The sequence below is a fragment of the Sorex fumeus genome, unplaced genomic scaffold (genome assembly GCF_029834395.1).
Source record: "Sorex fumeus unplaced genomic scaffold, SorFum_2.1 ptg000130l, whole genome shotgun sequence".
Classification (NCBI taxonomy): Eukaryota; Metazoa; Chordata; class Mammalia; order Eulipotyphla; family Soricidae; genus Sorex; species Sorex fumeus.
The window spans coordinates 28,781-44,098 of record NW_026606187.1 but is presented as its reverse complement, the minus strand read 5'-3'; the positions used below and the strand labels follow the sequence as shown (position 1 = coordinate 44,098).

The 15,318-nt window shown below is 49.9% G+C and overlaps 1 protein-coding gene across 1 annotated transcript; it reads right to left on the bottom strand.

Annotated features, from left to right (window-relative positions):
- Window positions 1–9,917: 9,917 nt before the first annotated feature.
- Window positions 9,918–11,203, bottom strand: ZG16 (zymogen granule protein 16). Its single transcript, XM_056138934.1, has 3 exons — window positions 11,149–11,203; window positions 10,864–10,996; window positions 9,918–10,281 (listed from the first exon to the last, which is right to left on the bottom strand). The coding sequence occupies exons 1-3, from the start codon at window positions 11,201–11,203 to the stop codon at window positions 9,966–9,968; spliced, it is 504 nt and encodes a 167-aa protein (XP_055994909.1). The 3' UTR covers window positions 9,918–9,965.
- Between the last annotated feature and the right edge of the window lie 4,115 nt (window positions 11,204–15,318).

The window sequence follows — 15,318 nt, the reverse complement described above, 5'->3', positions numbered from 1 at the left end:
GAGTGTGGCCTGTTTGCAAGCCTTCTGCCAAGAGACTATTAATCAGGTTTCTGTTTTGTTCGGGGGATCATACCTGGTGATTTTCAGGGTTTACTCCTAGGGTTTACTCTGGCCACTTTATTTATTTATTAAAAGAAACCCAAATGAATATATTCAGTTATCTTAAACTTTGGATAAAAGTCCAAACTAAGGGGGCCAGGAGTCACCCCTGGGCATTACCGCTTGTGTCCCCAAAACAAGCAAAGAAAGTCCAAGCTGAAGACTATAACTAAAGAATTTCTAAACTTAAAAATCAGAAGGAGTGAGTCTTTTGAAGCTTGTGTCTGTGTAAGATCTTTATCAGTTGTGCATGTTAAAGTCCAAATTGAAGGCAGGAGGGAAACTGCAGGACTCAAGGATGATATTTGAGATTCTCAGTCTTCAATATCTTCCCCTCAGGGACCAGAAAAAAAGCCAGTCAAATAGTAACTTATCTCTCATAAACCATTTTTAGCTTTGTTATTCAAATATGTACACTCAAAAATGATGGATCTATAGCAGACTTTAATCTTTTTTTTTTTCTTTTTGGGTCACATTGACAATGCTCAGGGGTTACTCTTGGCTCTGCACTCAGAAATTATTACTGGTGGTGTTTGGAAACCATATGGGATAAAACCCGGGTCAGCTGTGTGCAAGGCAAATGCACTAACCAATGTACTATCGTTCCAGTTCCCTGACTTTAATCCTTTCATTTTGGGTTTTTGGGCCACACTTGTTCTGAGCTTACCACATCCTGGTAAGCATGTGGTGTCACACATCAGGGTTGATGTGGGCTCATACCAGGGATTAAAAAAAAAAACCCTGACCTCAGGCATGCTAAGCCAGCGCTCTACAACTGCACCTCACCCCCAGCTCTGCAGCAGAAGTTGAAGCCTATTTTGAGGACCTCTTCTTCCCTTGGCATTCCAGGTTTCAGAGGAAAGTCACCCAACGAGTTAGCCTGGTTTGTAAATGGACTGTTTCCCTAAGAAAGGGAAACAAAGTGTATTCATAAAAAGGTGTAAATTACTATCCCCCCTCCCCCCCAACCAAGAGAGCTGAAGGGACTGGAATACATGCCCTGTGGGAGGGAAGCCCAGGCCCCAGCTGCAGCATCACATGGTCCTTTGAACAATCCCTGTACAACAAGGTCTGAGTAGCCCCCAGAATCACTAGGTGTGACTCAAAACAAACATTAAAAACAAAACCCAATCTGCCAAACTGTTGGGCATACTTACAGTTTCAAGACTTGAAAGCTAAGATTGCACAGCCCCCATACTATGTTCTCCCTGAGGTCCACCACCAAAGGGATGGCCTGGTCACGGTAATGCAGGCAGGTAGACAGGGAAGGCATCCTTCCAAGGCAATGGCAAAAGCCAGCCCTGCAGAAAATAGGAGAAAGGAACTAAGGCCTGAAAGACCCTCACCTTAACTACAGCAACAGACCCAGGGAAGCTCCTGCAGAAACAAAAGGCCAGGAAAGGAATTTCAAATTTCACCTTTCCCAGCCCCTCCCCCCCACCAACTTCCTTAGCAAAGGGCCCACCTGGGGGCAGGTTGGAGAAACCCCATAAAGGCCACCTTGAACAAAGGAAGGGAGCACATATGCTGCCCGAGCCCATGTGTGCTTGCGCACATGTGGTGCCCGCATCTCCCCTCTTGAGATGTGTACTTTCATGCTTTTGTGTCTAATGCTGGTATGTGTAAAGAGGCTATCTCCATCCTTGGTGAAGCCTGTGTTCTCTCTTGAGTACGTTACTCTCTCTCCACTCACTCCCACTACCTCGCTCTTCTCCCCTTCAATACCTCCAAATAAAATCTGTTTATTTCACTGCTTGTCCACTCCTGAAATTCCTTTCTGCAAGGAGAGACAAGAACCCAGTAACCCTGGGTCCCCGGTGGCAGAGGCGGTTGAGGAGAAAGTGACCATCTTTCTCCTCCCGGCTTCACATAATTTACCCGTGGGGCCCACCGACATCAATGGCTTCTCTTGTAATCAACTAGAACATTGCAGAAAAGATTGTCCTCAACCACCCAATGCAAATTGTTCTTCCTGAGGGCCCTCATATATTCCTGGCAGGAGAGTCTGGACCAGGACTTCCGGGCTTTCTCCAAGAAACTAGTAACTCCCATTGATGTCGGTGGGCCCCACGGGTGACTTATGTGAAGCGGGGAGGAGAAAGACAGTCACTTTCTCCCCACCCGCCTCTGCCACTCGGGACCCAGGGTTGCTGGGTTCTTGTCTCGCCTCGCAGAAAGGAATTTCAGGAGTAGACAAGCAGTGAAGTAGATTTTATTTGGAGGATTTTAGGTATGAAGGGAGGGAGAGGGAGTGAGAGAGTAAAGTTAGACACGAAAGCATGAAAGTACACATCTCAAGAGGGGAGATGCGGGCGACACATGTGCTCGGGAACCACATGTGCTCGGCCACGTGGGGGCAAGCAGCACATGCGCGCCCTTCCTTTGTACAAGGTGGCCTTTATAGGGTTCCTCCAACCTGCCCCCACGTGGGGCTTCTTCCCAGGTAAATGTCCCGTTGCTAAGGAGGTTGCCAGGGAGGATGGGAGTGGTGATGGTCTTCTTTGAAATTCCTTTCCTGGCCTTTTGTTCCTAGAAGAGCTTCTTTGGGTCTGTTGCTGGAGCCAGGTGAGGGTCTTATTAAGCCTTAGTTCCTGTTTTCCTATTTTCTGCAGGGCTGGCTTTTGTCGTTGCCTCGGGAGGGGGCCCTCCCTGTCTACCTGCCTACATCACCATAAGTAGGTAAGGGAAAATAAATAGGGAGAAACCTTCTCAACGTCTAACTCATAACTAAGTTAATCTTCCTACTTTAAACTTTACTTTCAAAAGACAGCAAATTTCCTAGAGTGGAAAAAAAAAAAGAAGACCCAGGGGCTGGAGAGATCATACAGTGGGACAGCGGGTAGGGTGCTTGCCTTGCACAGGGCTGATCCATGACTGATGGGCATTCCATAGGTTCCCCTGAGCCCTCTTGGAGTAATTCCTAAGCACAGAGCCAGGAATAAGTTACCCTTGAACATCGCTGGGTGTGCATCCTCCCACCTCAAAAAAAAGATCCATATTGGGGTACTTGATAAATTCAGGGAGATTGTTTCTCAGCCAGTACAAGCAACACTGGGACCTTTTATTGAGAGGTGTAAACACCTCAGAACTGTCGGATACACCCCCACAACAGCTTTGGGGTGGTTGGATGACAATAGGAGATGCTAGGGAACTATTCCTGGTTTTATGCTCAGGGGTGTGATTCCAGGCAGTGTATGGGGGACCATTTGGTGCCAGGGATCTAAGCAAGATAGCATACACCTTAATCCCTGTGCTATTTTTTTAGTCTAATTATTATTATTTAAAACACACATATGTATTTAAGATTTTTCCGGTGCCAGAGAGATAGCAGGAAGAAAGGTACTTGGCCTTGCCTGCCCTTACAGGGCTTTGATTCCTGCACTTCCCCAAAGCACCGCCAGGGGTCACTCCTGAGCATAGAACTAGGCAGCCTGTGGCCCAACAGTCTTTTCCTCCTCTCCCTCCCCAAAAGACTGTTTTCCTAAGTAAAAAAAGAAAAGCGTAGGACTGTTTTACATTTTCAGTGATTTGATCTTCGGTTTATGAGAACATTGCTGGATTCTCGCACCTGCTCCTGTATTCATGCTGTTTTGGTAGCTGACACTATCTATTCACTTGGAGCGATAGCACAGCGGGTAGGGCGTTTGCCTTGCATGCGGGCAACCCAGGTTCGATTCCTCTGTCCCTCTTGGAGAGCCTGGCAAGCTACCGAGAGTATCCTGCCCGCACGGCAGAGCCTGGCAAGCTCCCCGTGGCATATTCAATATGCCAAAAACAGTAACAAAAATTCTCACAATGGAGACGTTACTGGTGCCCGCTATAGCAAATTGATGAACAACTTAAAAATTCAGCTATGGTGGCGGGAGAGATAGTACAGCAGGCAGGGGAGACCTGTGTTCAATCCCCCACATCCCATATAATCCCTGGAGCAATTCTAGGAATAATTTCTGAGTCAGAGCCAGGAGTAACCCCTGAGCATTGCCAGGTGTGGCCCCAAAATAAAAAAAACAAAAAAAGGTGATACAGCACAGTACTGAAAAGATAGTACAGGGATTAAGGGCCTTGCTTGCAGCTGACACAAATTCCTTTCCAGGATCTCATATAGTCCCCCAAGTATGCCAGGAGTGATTCCTTAGCAAATATCCTAAGCTTCTCAGAGTGTGACCTGAAACCCCCACTCGCCTCTCAAAATAAACAAATTCCATGTGGACTCAAGGAGAACTTGCTTTGAAAGGCCCACACAGGCTTTACACTTGGCTGCCAGTTACCCAGCTTGGGTAAGCCGCTCGCCCAGAAGTGGAAAGTGCTCAGGCAGCAGGACTGGCAAAGTTAAGGAAATGGCTCCAGGCTTTGCTGCCAGGGTAGATTCAGCCTCTTCAATACTCCCATTTCTTTAACTACTGAAAGGAAGCAAATGCTGAATCTGCTTCTCTGGGTTGTTTATAAGAATCTGCATCTGGCTGGGTTGTTGGGAACTGGTGGGGCATGTAACCTGGGAAAACTGGGCTCGTTATGATCTTCACAATAGATCGTTCAGTTCACAATTTACTCTCTGCTTCTAGTATGCTCTCTCATCTTAAATTGTGGGCAAGCCATGGGGAGTAAAAAGATATGCTATCTGTTCTCCCAAAGGGTTGGAGGCCAGGGATTGTGGTAAGAGAAGATCAGACAAAAAAGAATTGTTACGAAGGGGTATCAAGATCTCTGCATCAACCAGACATTTGGTTTTACACACCTGATCTCAAACAGAAAGCAATAATTGTTTTGTTCTTAAATTCTTTTTTTTTTTTTCAGTTTTTTTGGTCACACCCAGCAATGCACAAGGGTTACTCCTGGCTCTGCGCTCAGGAATTCCTCCTGGCGGTGCTCAGGGGACCATAGGGGATGCTGGGAGTGGAACCCGGGTCAGCCGCGTGCAAGGCAAACGCCCTACCCGCTGTGCTATCTCTCCAGCCCTGGCAGCCACTAAACTTTATTTTTTAGGTAAAGAAAAATATTGGGTGGGAGAGGTGGCTTGGGAGCCAGGTCTGGGGTTGCTCATGGGCTACTCCTGGATCTTCTCAGAAATTGTTCCTGGTGGTGCGGGGGCCCAGTGGTGGCAAAGGGGGAATGCAGCCTCACGTGGAAAGCACTGAGCACTCTCTTCAGCCCCATGAACATTTAAATTTTAAGTAAAATTTGTAAAATTTGTGGACAAAATTCTGGAATCCTATCACTTAGACCTCCTATGCTCAGGGCTCTGTGCCTGGGATTGAACCTGGGTCTGCTGTGTGCAAGGTAAGCACCCTATCCAGAGTACCGCTGCTCTGGCCCCTAAATTTGATTTTCATTACTTTTTTTTATTGAGGTGACATTGTTATACAAGTACCACTGTACACTTCCTTAAATGTAGGAGACACACACAGACCCGCAGAGGGCCTGTATCCCGTCGGCAAGTCTCACTCTTCCAAGCCTCCTCCCCTCTGACTGACTTCCATGGTCAGAACCCACAGGTTTGTCTTGGTTGGGCTTTTCTCTTCCCGGGCTTTGTTGTCTTTTAACCTCATAGAGATGAGATCATGCTGTATTTGCCTTTTTCCTTCTGATGCTTTACTTGCTATTAATTCCTTCCCTGTTAGAAAGGGCAAGATTTCACTTTTTTATTTTGGCCGGGGAGGGCCACACCTGGCTATGCTCAGGGGTTATTCCTGGCTCTGCACTCAGCATTCACTTCTGGTGGTGCTTAGAGGACCAGGGATTGATCCTGGTTTGGCCGCACAGAAGGCAAGCGCCTCACCCACTGGCACCTCTAGCTCCTGATTTCAACTTTTCTTATAGCGGAGTAGTATTCCCTTGTGCGTGCGCGTGCGCACACACACACACGTATATATACATATATGTATGCATATATGTATATATATGCATTTTCTTTATTTACTTTGGAGTATTTCAGTGTCTTTGCTGTTGTAAATAACACTTCAGTGAACATAGGAATGCATATATCTTTTCTGATTAGGGTTTTTATATCTGTCAGATAGACACTAAAGAGTAGAATTGCTTGATTACACAGTAGATCTATTTTAACCTTTGAAGAATGCCTCTGTCCTGTATTCCATAGAGGATAAATCAGGTGACAGTCCTACCACATCTGCACCACCACTGGTTGTTTCTGGCTTTGTCATTGTTATTGTTTTGGGGTCACTCATGATGATGCTTACTCCTGGTTCTGTGCTCAAGCATCACTCCTGACAGTGCTATGGGGACCATTATAGGATGTGGGGGATCGTACCTGGTCAGCTGTGGGCAATGTGAGCACCTTACCCCTGTTTGTACTCTGTACTATTATATCCTTTTCCATTTTTTTTTTGGCTTTTTTGGGTCACACCTAGCAGTGCTCAGGGGTTAAGGGCTTAAGGTTAACCAGTGCTCCTGGTTCTGCTCAGGAATTACTCCTGGCAGTGCTCAGGGGCACCATATAGGATGCCAGGAATCGAATCTAGGTCAGCCACTTGCAAGGCAAAAACTCCCTCCCCACTGTGCTATCGCTCCAACCCCTCTATCTCCTTTTAAATGATAGTTTCTTTAACTGCACAAGAGGTTTCAAGTTTGATGCAATCTCATTTGTTTATTTGTGTTTTGTTTCCCTTGTGTACCTAAGATAAAACTGAAACCAAGATCACGGTGTATATTGCCTATTATTGCTTCTAAGTACTTTATGGAACATCATGGTTTAAAATCTTTCATAAAGACTTTATCAGCTATTTGGTACATCAAAAGTCTGTTGGATTTAGTCATTAAGAATAGACAAAGGGGGGGTTGGAGCGATAACACAGCGGGGAGGGCGTTTGCCTTGCCCGCGGCCATCCTGAGTTCGATCCCCAGCATCCCATATGGTCCCCCTAGAACCGCCAGGAATAATTCCTGAATGCAGAGCCAGGAGTATCCCCTGTGCACTGCTGGGTGTGACCCCCAAATCAAAACAAACAAACAAAAAGAATAGAAGAAGCACTGACACATGTTCCAAGCTGGCAAACCTTGAAAACGTGTTCTGTGAAAAAAGTCAGGTGCAGTGGGCAGACTACTTGGTAATTTCACTATATGAATCTTAGGAGCACAGGTAAATTCAGAATCCAGAGACAAATAAAGGGGTTTCCAGGGACCGGGGTGGGGGGATCCTGGGGAATGGGTGCTTGTGGGGTTCATTTGCTTTTCTCCCTTTCTTTCCTTTCATTGCTGTTAGGAGGGCGAGGTAGGTCGCACACATGCTCCTGACCTGGTCCTCACCTTCCACTCATCATAGTGCTCCTGCATAGTCTGTTGTTATCCTCACATGGGCTGGCTGTGGTGCTTGCACGGTGCTGGACAGGAGTGAGCGCCCCTGTAGTTGCTGTGCATGTACACGCCTGGAGTTGGTGCAGCTAGAAATTACTTCCGGGTCACAGATATCAGCACCATGCTGGCACAGGCCTGGCACCAGAGACCTAATGTGCAGATTCTTCCACTTACAAGGTTAAGCCACCGAACTACTCCAGGGGCCCCAGTGGGTTTCTTTTGGAAGTGATGAAAATATTCTGGAACTTGAGAGTGATGTTCTTTGCACAATCTTGTGAATTTACTAATCACAGCCCACTGATTTGCACACTTTAAAAGGGCGAGCCTTAAATTATATGATTTCTAGCTCTAAAAGTATCTTCATATGGGGCCGGAGAAATAATGAAGCGGGTAGGGAGCTTGTCTTGTTTGCAGTCAACCTGGGTTTGATACTGGACATCTCATATGGTTTCTCGAGCCTGCCAGGAGTGATTCCTGAGCCCAGAGCCAGGAGTGAGCCCTGAGCATAGCCTGGTGTGCCCCTTACCTCACTAAAAAAAAAAAAAGCAAAAACAAAAAATAAGTCATTATGATAATATAATACTCGAATTCATGAAACTGGTTGTTTGAGAGGGAAAATATAATATGACCTGGGCATCAGTTGGTGCCTTTGATGGTAATGTTCCCTCATCCTGACTGTTGCCCGTGGCTGGCTGGGAAAACCTGTGGCTGGTATCTGCCATCAGCGAACAATCTGAGGGGAGCAACAAGTGTCCCCCCTGCCCACAGTGTCAAAATGTGGGGACTGACCTGGGGAGGGGGAGAAGTGAAGAGAGGGAACCTGGGGACACTGGTGGTGGGAAATGTACACTGGTGGAGGGATGGGTGTTGGAACACTGTATGACTGGAACCAAATTATGAACAGCTTTGTAAGGGTCTATCTCATAGTGATTCAATAATAAAATCGTAAACAAAAATTTATCTACAAAAGGAGAAAAAAAACCAACCAAAAAACCAAACAAACAAAATATGGGGACTGGGAACCAGAATCCTAAGAATTATTTCCAAGGGACTGGAGACATAGCTCAAATCTTTGCGTGTAGGAGGCACAGATTCAATCTCCAGCACCCCCTGGTCCCCAAGCACTGCCAGGAGTGACCCCTGGGCACTGAAGTGGGAGTAGCCCTTGAGCACTATTGGATATGGCCCCAAAACTAAAACAAACAAACAAAAAAGAATTTTTCCCCCCCTTTGGGCCATACCTGCCAGTGTTCAGGACTTACTCCTGCGCTTAAGGATCACCCTGGCAGGGCTCTGGGACTAGATGCTGTGTGAGGATTAAACCTGGGTTGGCCTCATGCAAGGGAAATGCCTTATCTCTTACACTATGTCTCAGGCCCCCCAAAATGAACTTTTTCTCTTTCATGGGGCCACATTCAGTGCTACTCGGTATCGACTCCTGGCTCTGTAGTTAGGGATCACTCCCAGTGGGGTTAAGGGGGACCATAGGGGGTTCCAGGGGGTCAAATGCTGTGCTGGGGATTGAAACCAAGTCGGCCACAAGCAAGGCAAGTGCCCTACCCACTGTATCATCTCTCTGCCGCCCTCACCCATGATTTCTGGTTTTTTTATTTCTGTCCCCATGATTTCTTATGCAACTTTATACCTTGGTACTCTCACCCTGATCCATGCATCCCTAAACTCTGCCCAACCCATTTATGTCCATGGACATCCACCACAGAAATCTATCCTCCAAAGGTCCGTTTTTGGGGGGAGCCTCACCTGCAGTACTAGGCCCAGTAGTGTGGGCCTGATGGTCCAATGCTCATACCCAGTGAAGTGGGTCAGACAGGTGGTTCGGGGGCAGGGCCATGTACGCACTGGGGACTGAACTTGGGGTCATGAGCATGCAAAGCATATGCTCCACCCCTTTGAGCCATCTCTTTCTCCCCATGCCTTTTGGGGGGCGGGGCGGGGCACATCTTACAGTGCCCAGAGGCTAGCCCTGGCCCAGTGCTCACCGGGTCAGTCCTGGTGGTGCTGGGATTGCAACTTAGGCCCCTCACCTGCAAAGCCTGCAGACTAGTCCTTTGAGCTATCTCCCAGCCTCCCCCCACCTTTCTTTGAGGTGACATTGGCAGAGCAGAAACTGTTCAGAGGCCACCACTGTGGGGAGAACCCTGCTCTGAGAAGGTTAAGCAAAGGTCCCAGGGCTTCTGGTAAGCGGGTGGGGAGATAATACTGCATAAGGCGCATCGGAAGTCTCCAAAGACTCACAGACAGCAGGTGGGCCTCAGAACTCCAGTTGGGATCAACGTTCCCAGGACCTATCCTGGGAAACAGAGTGGGTGCAGGCCGCCGTTTTACTCCTCTCGGTTATTCCTAAAGAGCTTGATACCTCGCTCCCTCAGGCTTCCCCTCTGCCCCGTGTTGTCGGCATACAAACAGGCGCAAGCATCCGTCCAGAGGCAGAGCCCAGCTGCGCACACGCGCGCGCACACAGACACACGCGTCCACCAGCGTTAGCCACGTCCTTTTATTGAGCCAGGCGCATGGGCAGTGGCGGGAAGGGCAGCTCAGCAGCTGCTGCAGTCGCTGGGGTACACGTCCCAGTGCAGGCCGATGGCATTGATGAGGGAGCCAGAGCGGCCGCTGATGAAGCGCAGCACGGTGTTGGGGTGCAGAGGGACAGCGTTGAAGCTGGTGCCGGTGTCCTTTCCGAAGGGCAGGTAGCGGCCCTTGTCGGTCACGAAGACCAGCTTCCTCAGGTAGTACTTGTACTTGCCGGACACCTGGATCACGGACTCGCCGGGGTGCAGGAAGATCTCCTCCAGGTCACCCTGCTTGCCGCCCACGTACTCGCTCCACACCTTGCCATAGCGGATCTGGATCCTACGGGTGGGCGAGCAAGTGACCGGGATTCAGGCCTGAGTCACCCCCCCGGCCCTCACTCAGCCCTTCGCGCTGGGAGCAGGTCCGGGGGCCTCATCCTTATCTCCCCCCCCCCACCCCCCGCCGTCTGACAAACAGGCTCACAGATACCCCGAAAGTGAGTGTGGAGCTGCTCTGCCCGCTGGCTTCCCCTGTGCCCCTCCTACTTGAAAGAAGCAGAAGAATTTTCCAGCCCTAAGGCCCCTGCAGGGGAAGAGGGTCCCAGGTGCGTCATTCTGGGGCAGGCATGAAGCAGTGCTCGTGTGTGCGCGCGTGTGTGCGTATGTGCATGTGTGCGTGTGTGCATGTGTGTGTATGTGAGCATGTGTGTGCGTGTGTGAGTGTGTGTGTGCGTGCACACACTCCTGTACCCATATGTGCTGATGGTTGTACGGGTTAGAGACTCCAGACTCCCAGCTCCTGATAGCCTTTCTGCTTCACTCAGTACTAACGGAGGGAGACAGAGGGGGCCCAAAGTGACAGACCTTCTCAGCTCAGGGAGGGCCCTGCAGGTCCCCGAACCTACTAAACAAAGCCTCTTACCCCACAATGTAGTACTTGTTGACACGGACACGGATGGCAGTGATGGGGCCGTCGAGCTGGTTTCCGGAGTGAGAGAATCGCTCTCCGCCGCCGCCACCGTACTCACCGTTGTAGGAGGAGGTCCTGGCCTGGACTGGGAGGGAAAGAGGGCACTTGGAGGGCTCAACTTCTCCCCATCAGCCCTATTTCGGGGGCGACTCCAGCACCCCCCTCCAGCAGCTTCTCAAAGCCTCCACCAGCCAGAGGCTTCCCGCGTTCAGATCTGGGTTCCCACTTCTCACTTACTGGCGTTGGCCGAGGCCGAGGCGCAGAGAAGGGCAAGAAGAGCGATGCTCAGCATCCTGCAGGGGGTGGGAGAAGAGAGTCAGGATTTGCCTTTTCCCCCTCGCCACCGTTTCCCATGACAGACTTGATTGCCAGTTGTGACCCAGGTTTCTTCTTGACTCTCAGGCCTAGCTAACCGGGTCTTGGCCATGGAAGGACGGTCTAGAGACACCCAGCCCAAATCCTATCTTCAGAACCCCTCCGCCGCCCCTCTTCAGGGCAAGTCCCAAGGTCAATATTTAAGCTGCGCCAACCCTATCCCCTCCTAGAACAAGGAAAGACAGGCGTTTTGAAGAAGCAGGGAACATCCTCAAGTCATAGAGATGACTGAGTTTGAGTAGGAGGAGTCAACCAGGAGTCTGAGCAGAATCTAACTGAAGTCAGCCCAGGAGCCGGTGGCCTGCTTTGTTGGGCCCCGGGACATTGTTTAACTCCCTCGCATCCCCCTGGCCTCGTCAGGACAGAAGTATTTTAGAGGGTGTCTCAAGCCCCCTAGGTAGCAGAGGTGAGGACAGAAGAGACTGCTAGCCCTGGTCTGGAAGTGGAACCGGTGAAGTTGGACAGAGGGAAACGAGATGGAAGGAAGGAAGAACTGGGAACAGCTCAAGTCACTAGATCCCAGGTATCTAGCTTTTCTCTGCTGACGCAGGTCTGGCCATATCTGTCTCCCGAGCTTCCCAGGAGTGCCCTCTCCTTCAGCTGAGAACCATAGAACCCCCAACACTAACTCAGATCCAAAAGACCCAGCAAACTGACACCAGGCTCCCCAACCCCTGAGCACCCCGGATTCTCATCCAGGCGTGCTGCCACCCTCACCTGGAAGTTTGAGCTGCGAGCGAGCTAACCCCCCAGAGACCTGCAGCTCTTTTATAGAAGCCCTGAGCTGCCCCTCTGCTCTTTATCGTGTGAACCTCACCTCCTGAGCAAACAGCATCAGGTGTGAAGCAGGGCTGGGAACATCTTATCCTGCCCCTCCCCCCAGGGTTACAGGTGGCAGGGTGGGGTCCACTCAGGGTCAAGGCCCAGATCTCAGGAGGGGCAGAATAAACTTGAGACAGGATGGCCAAGCGAAGGGCCAGCAGCTTTGGGTGGGCACCATGAGTAATCAGCCGAGGGGTGTGGTGTGGCCCCCGCCCCGTGCATGCACTCACCTGCAATCTGTCATAGTCTGGGCTAAACATTGATCTCTCCAGCACCTGGAAGAGAAATGAGAAATTCTCCTGGAGCAGGATTCTGAGCCCAATAGCCTGATACCGTCCATTTAGGAGTGTTTCTGTCGAGCCACTATGCTCTCCTAGAGTATTTTGTTGTAAAAAAATTATATATATATATACACACACACATATATATAAATGGAAAGCATTGGCACTGCCATACCCACACACATTATTTTTTTCCTTTTGGGTCACATCCGGTGATGCTCAGGGGTTACTCCTGGCTCTGTATTCAGGAATTACTCCTGGCGGTGCTCATATGGGATGCTGGGAATTGAACCCGGATCGGCTGCATGCAAGGCAAATACCCTACCCACTACCCATACACATTTTTGACCAGGATTAATACTAATATTAGACAGTTCGTGTGTGTATGTGTGTGTGTGTGTGTGTGTCTGTGTGTCTGTGTGTCTGTGTGTATCTGTTTGTGTGGTGGGGGACGGTGGAAATTGGGCTATACCCAGTGGTGCTCAGGGATCATTCCTGCTGGTGCTCAGGGGACCCTATATGGTGCTCAGTTACCAGCTGTACTATCTGTTTTGCTCCTGTTTGGCTGTTCTCTGTTTTTTCCATCTCTCTGTCTGCCAGACCTCTGAGAACAGTAATGTGGGGCTACAGGTGGATCCAGAACTTCTGCAGATGGCTCTTCCAGGAACAGTCACTTCTTTGGGCAGGTGGAACCCTGGGAAAGTGCGGTAACAGGTCCCCTGCACAGCTCTGTGGACTCAGGACACAGTGCTCTACATTGGAAGTTGTTCCTTTCTGAGGGTCCAAAACTTCCCTGGGGGTGGGGGTTGTCCCGGATTTCTTCTCTCTGTAGCCCCTGTCCTCCAGGACTCAATCCTCGCTATGAAACCCCCCAGGACTGCCTCGGAGCCCCCGGCCCCTCTTGAGCTGCCCCTCAGACCTTGAAAGGCACCAGATCGTCCCAAGTGGGCAAGGATGGCGCCCAGGGAGGGCCTGTGGGCGTCACCTCAGGCTTAATCACTGTGAGCTGGTCATCCAGGGCTCCCCACCCTGTCCAGGCTCACCATCTGGGCCTGAGGAGGCACCCAGAAATAAGGGAGCCCCACCCGGAGGCGGAAATGGGATCCTGGCTGGGAAATTGTGGGAGCAAGGGCGCTGACGACAGGGTGAGGCCGGCTCACACCTCCCCAGCCACCCCCCAGCCTTCGCCTTGCCAGCCATTTTTGTTGTTGTTTGTTTGCTGTCAGGGAACACGCCCAGCTGTTCTCAGGGCTTACTCCTGACTTTCCGGGATCACTCCTGACAGTGCTCCGGGGACCCTATGGGGTGTTGGGAATCAAACCTGGGTTAGCTATGTGTCAGGCAAGGACTCTGCCTGCTGGACCGTCTCTCTCAGGCCAGCCATTTGCTCTGTGCTGTCTCTGCTCTCCCTCTGTGTGTCCTCTTTCCCACAGTTTGCCTTTTCCCTTTAAGTCTTGCTCTCTCCCGCATCTCTGGCGCTGAGGTTTTTCTTTACACTCCCCTCTCCATGCCTTTCTGCTGCTTCTCTCCACCTTCTCTTGGTCTCCATCTCTGCCAAGGGTCCTCCCCGTCTCTTTCCTGGTCTCCTCTTCCTCAGTGAGGGAATATGGCCTACCCAGGAGAGCAGGATAGTAGCAAGCTCCTCGAGGGCTCACAGTCAGGTTTCCAGGGATATCTGGAACCCACCTCTGTGGAGACCAGAGTCTCCCCTATGTCTGCACGGACCACCTGTTTTCCCACAGCAAGGCCCAAGCCCCTGGCCCAGGGCACAGAGCTGTCTGTCTCAGCTCCATCCTCTGTTGGCCCCAGAGAACTGGAAGGTGACTGTATGCTAGGGTTGTTCTGTCTAGGGTTTATGCTTACAGAAATTCATATACAGAAATACATTCATTTGTTTTGGGGTCACCCCCTGGCCATGCTTGGGAATTATTCCCAACATGGTGCTTGAGGCGGCCCTCCCACAGGGAGCAGATCTGGAACTTACCATGCAAAGCACATGCTCCAACTCTTTGCAGTATCTCCCTAGTCCTCCAGAAATGGTTTAAATGCAGTTGGGAGGGGTGGAGTACCTAAACGTGTGCAGTCAGCAGGACCTAGCAGGCTTTGCATCTCTTGTGGGAAGGAGGATGGAAGGGAAAAGGAAGGGGGAGGAAGAAGGACGCCCTCTAGAGGCTTTATTAACCTGGTGCTGGTCTTTGATTTGCAAAGTGTAGGTCACTTCAGGGGGATAGTGCAAAATGACTTTTCTTTTCTTTTCTTTTCTTTTCTTTTCTTTTTTAATAATGTAGGAGTACTGCTATTTGTTCAGCCATTGATTAAGCTGGTTGAATTGGGCATGAACTCCACACTACTTTTTTCTTTTTTAATTGTATCACCATGAGATAGAGCTACAAAGCTTTCATGTTTGAGATTCAGTCATATAATGATGAAACATCTATCTTTCCACCAGTGCACATTTTCCACCACCCACATCCCAGTCCTTACCCTGCCTCTATGGCAGACAATTTCCCCAATTTTCTAATTTTGGGCATTACGATAGCACAGTGGTAGGGCGTTCGCCTTACAAGCGGCCAACATGGCCGACCCGAGTTCGATTCCTCCGCCCCTCTCGGAGAGCCCGGCAAGCTACCGAGAGTATTCGATATGCCAGACACAGTAACAACAAAGTCTCCAATGGAGACGTTACTGGGCCCGCTCGAGCAATGTTTTGCTCGAAATTTCCCACCACCATTCAAGCCTACTTGCCAGGGGCAGATGCTAGATAATTTATTTTCCATTACTCATTTTGAATATCATGAGAGCTCACACAGCCACAATTGTAAATATAAATTTCTAGATTGCAAATGGTTGGGTTCCAGAGACATCTCTGTATGGCACTAATCCATTTTGGGATTCAGTTGGGAGTCTCTGGGCCTTGGCTGTTGGTGCA

Bases quoted from the DNA above. Each gene is read 5' to 3' on its own strand.
- ZG16 (XM_056138934.1), bottom strand. From the start codon at position 11,203: ATGCTGAGCATCGCTCTTCTTGCCCTTCTCTGCGCCTCGGCCTCGGCC. The intron at 10,997-11,148 runs GTAAGTGAGAAG...TTTCCCTCCCAG, and splicing joins CTCGGCCTCGGCCAACGCCA to TCCAGGCCAGGACCTCCTCC. The intron at 10,282-10,863 runs GTAAGAGGCTTT...GCCCACCCGTAG, and splicing joins AACAAGTACTACATTGTGGG to GATCCAGATCCGCTATGGCA.